General features: G+C 56.2%; 1 protein-coding gene across 1 annotated transcript in view; it reads left to right on the top strand.

The window, feature by feature from the left end:
* The first annotated feature begins 3,488 nt into the window (after window positions 1–3,488).
* Window positions 3,489–3,808, top strand: part of ARNT2 (aryl-hydrocarbon receptor nuclear translocator 2) — a 47,853-nt gene continuing 47,533 nt past the window's right edge. Inside the window, exon 1 of the mRNA XM_014529188.1 lies at window positions 3,489–3,548. Coding sequence (XP_014384674.1) covers window positions 3,502–3,548 — 47 coding nt within the window. The 5' untranslated portion in view covers window positions 3,489–3,501. The remainder of the gene's footprint in view (window positions 3,549–3,808) is intronic.

The following is a 3,808-nucleotide window of genomic DNA, read 5'->3' as shown; positions in this document are numbered from 1 at the left end:
AAGCGGCCTCGCTCGGCGTGCAGGGCTTCGGGCTTCCTGCGTGTCGGGTCGCTCGCTGGACCCGTGAGGACCATGCAGCGTCCGGGGCCCCGGAGAAGAAACACTCGGTGGTTTGCGTCCTGTGTCCCTTTTGCAAGATCCTCGCGGGAGATGGGCCTCCCCGTGGTTTGGGCCGCAGCTCGCAGCTGGGAACTGCTGTTTGCTGTCTGGGTGGGGAGAGAGCTCTGTGATCTCTCCCAGGGAGGGGCTCCCCCGCCCCCCCAGCTCCAGCCGCTTGGGCTGCAAGAGTCTTGGCTTGGCCCGGCCGGCGTGGCCCAGTGGCTGAGCGTCGTCCTAGGAACCAGGAGGTCAGGGTTCGATTCCCGCTCAGGGCACAGGCCCGGGTTGCGGGCTCCATCCCCAGCGTGGGGCGTGCAGGAGGCAGCCGGTCCGTGATTCTCTCTCATCATGGATGTTTCTCTCTCTCTCTCCCCCCCTTCCTCTCTCTGAGATCAAAATATATATTTTTTAAAAAGTGGGAGGTACTGTGTCCTCAGGACTTGCGGTTTTTTCTGTGCTGCTGATGAGCGGTGAGATGTGTGGGGTCCCGGGGGGAGGGGGTGGTCAGCCTGCGGACGTGAACAGCCCGTGTCCTGCTGTCTGTCCTGGGCTCATCCCAGGTCATGCTGGTCCGGTGACCAAATCCGAAGGCTGCCCACATGGGTGATCATACGTGCAGGTGGGAGGCGCAGTCTTGTGGTCCCTGATTTATTTATTTATTTATTTACTAGAGGCCCAGTGCACAAAATTTGTGCACCAGGGCGGGGGGAGGGGGTCCTTCAGCCCAGCCTGCACCCTGTCAAATCCAGCAGTCGGGCATCCTGCGGGATCAGGCCCAAACTGGCAGTTGGACATCCCTCTCGCAATCCAGGACCGCTGGCTCCTAACCGCTCACCTGTTCGGCCCTAACCGCTCTCCCCTGCCGGCCTGATCGCCCCTACCCTAGCCATCCTCTCTCTCTAAAAATCAATTTAAAAAAAAAGCATATCCTTGGGTGAGGATTTTTAAAAGAAGGAAGCTAGAAAGGAATAAGGTTGAGTCAGGCACATATTGAAGTATTTCCTTAGCTAACATTTTAAAATATCCCTTGGTCATGTGGGAGCTAGTTCTTAACTACCTAGACCAGGAATACAAATTCCTATAGAAAATCTGCCTTTTCAAAATAAGATAGATTTACAAAAATTGTCTCACCTCTTTCTCTCCATCATTGCTTGCTTTTTCTATTTTTCTCTCCAATTCCCATCCCCTAACTCTCCCAGGTTCTTATTGCCAACAATGGCATTGCAGCAGTGAAATGCATGCGGTCTATCCGTCGGTGGTCCTACGAGATGTTTCGAAATGAACGTGCAATCCGATTTGTTGTCATGGTCACACCTGAAGACCTTAAAGCCAATGCAGGTGAGTTATTTGCATTAAGAAAGCATCACTCTAGAGCAGCCGTGGGCAAGGATCCGGCCCTTTTGAAATGAATAAAACTAAAAAAAAAAAGACCGTACCCTTTTATTTAATGATGTTTACTTTGAATTTATATTAGTTCACACAAACACTCCATCCATGCTTTTGTTCCGGCCCTCCGGTCCAGTTTAAGAACCCATTGTGGCCCTCGAGTCAAAAAGTTTGCCCACCCCTGGTATAGATGTTAAACCCTCACCCGAGGATATTTTTTCATTGATTCTTAGAGAGAGTGGAAGGGAGAGGGAGAGACAGAGAGAAACATCGATGTGAGAGACACATCGATGGGTCGCCTCCTGCACGTGCCCCGACCAGGGCCCGGGCCGGGGAGGAGCCTGCAACCGAGGTCCATGCATTTGACCGGAATCGAACCCAGGACCCTGTGGTCCGCAGGCCGACGCTCTATCCACTGAGCCATACCAGCTAGGGAGAGCTCAGAATTTTATTTATTTTTATTTAAATATATTTTTGTTGATGTCAGAGAGGAAGGAAGAGGGAGAGAGAGAGAAACATCCATGATGAGAGAGAATCACGGATCGGCTGCCTCCTGCACGCCCCACACTGGGGACGGAGCCCACAACCCGGGCATATGCCCTGACTGGGAATCGAACCCGGGACCCTTAGGTCCACAGGCTGACGCTCTATCCACTGAGCCACACCGGCCGGGGCGAGCTCAAAGGCATTTTAAAGATAACTGTGCCTCCCACACCCGCTTGAAGTTTGGCCTCAGTGCTCCGCCCCGCCCCCCATCCTTTTAGGAGTTTTGAGAATTCGATCTCTTTTTTTTCCCTGAACCCTGAAATGTTTGTGACAGTTCCCGGCATGGACGCCAGGTGGCGGTGTGGCCCCACGGCTGGCTGCGAGGTGCGTTACCGCAGAATCCTGCTGGCCCTGCCTCACTCAGCAAGTCCTGCATCCCGGCCTGTCCTCCCATCTCCCGGCTCTCCGCCGCTCCCGCTGGTGCCCGGATGCCCGAAAGCGTGGTCGGGGCACGTCTGTCCCTCCTGTGGCAGCTCTGCGGTTTCTTTCGTTTTTTAAAAAAATGCTTTTATTGATTTCAGAGAGGAAGGGAGAGGGAGAGAGAGAAACATCAGTGATGAGAGAGAGTCACGGATCGGCTGCCTCCTGCACGCCCCACACTGGGGATGGAGCCCCCAACCCGGGCATGTGCCCTGACGGGGAATCGAACCCTGACCTCCTGGTTCCTAGGCCGACGCTCAGCCACGGAGCCACGCCGGCCGGGCCCTTGGGTGTGAGCACTGTGAATGTGGCACAAAGTTAAGTAAAAAGGGAAATCTCGCTGCAGGATAAGTGCTGTGGGGAGCAGTGCCCCCACGATGGGGGGAGACGGGGAGACGGGGAGCGTGGACCCTCTGGCACCGCCCGAAGCATCCGCGCAGCCCGCGGGGGATTCTGGTGGAGACTCCTTCACGTTTGCACACGGCCCCAACCGTTAATGAACGCTGCTCGCTCGGGTGACCTTTCATTTGACCTTTCCTTGTCCGGAACCCGTGTGATGGTCGGGGAGAGTGACCGTTTCCTGCTCTCGGGCGGGTGGGGACGGTTGGACAGCCGTGTGTCTGAGGGCACGTAGCCCCCTCTGTGCCAGCTGCTCCTTCGCCATTAAAAGTACCACCTGTCAGGGAACTCACCGGTGACCTTGCTAAACCATGACCTTGCTCACCCGTGACCTTGCGCACCCGTGACCTTCCTCACCTGTGACCTCGCTCACCTGTGACCTTGCACACCCGTGACCTTGCTGACCTGTGACCTTGTGCACCCGTGACCTTGCTCACCGGTGACCTTGCTTACTCGTGACCTTGTGCACCCATGACCTTGCTCACTTGTGACCTTGTGCACCTGTGACCTTCCTCACCTGTGACCTTGCACACCTGTGACCTTGCTAACCCGTGACCTTGTGCACCCGTGACCTTGTTCACCTGTGACCTTCCTCACCTGTGACCTTGCTCACCCGTGACCTGGCTCACCTGTGACCTTTGTCCTTTCAGGATGGACTTTGACGATGAGGACGGCGAAGGCCCCAGCAAGTTCTCCAGGTGAGAAGCCAGCGGCCGGCAGCCCCTCCTGGGGACGCGCACAGACTGAAGCGTCTTTTTAAAAAGTATTTATTTCTGTTGCTGTCAGAGGGGACGGGAGCGAGAGGCGGAGAGAAACCTCAGGATGAGCGAGGATGGTGGCCGGCTGCCTCCTGCACGCCCCCCGCGATTTAAATGTCCTGCGACCCCGACGAGGCCCCTGCCCGCGGTGGGACCCCACGCCCGCCCCTCGTTGGGGGCCGGTGACAGGAAGTGGGCAG

The sequence above is a fragment of the Myotis brandtii genome, unplaced genomic scaffold, assembly GCF_000412655.1.
Source record: "Myotis brandtii unplaced genomic scaffold, ASM41265v1 scaffold1166, whole genome shotgun sequence".
In the NCBI taxonomy this organism is placed as follows: Eukaryota; Metazoa; Chordata; class Mammalia; order Chiroptera; family Vespertilionidae; genus Myotis; species Myotis brandtii.
Note: the sequence above shows the minus strand (reverse complement) of the source record. Positions and strands in the feature narration are given on the sequence as shown.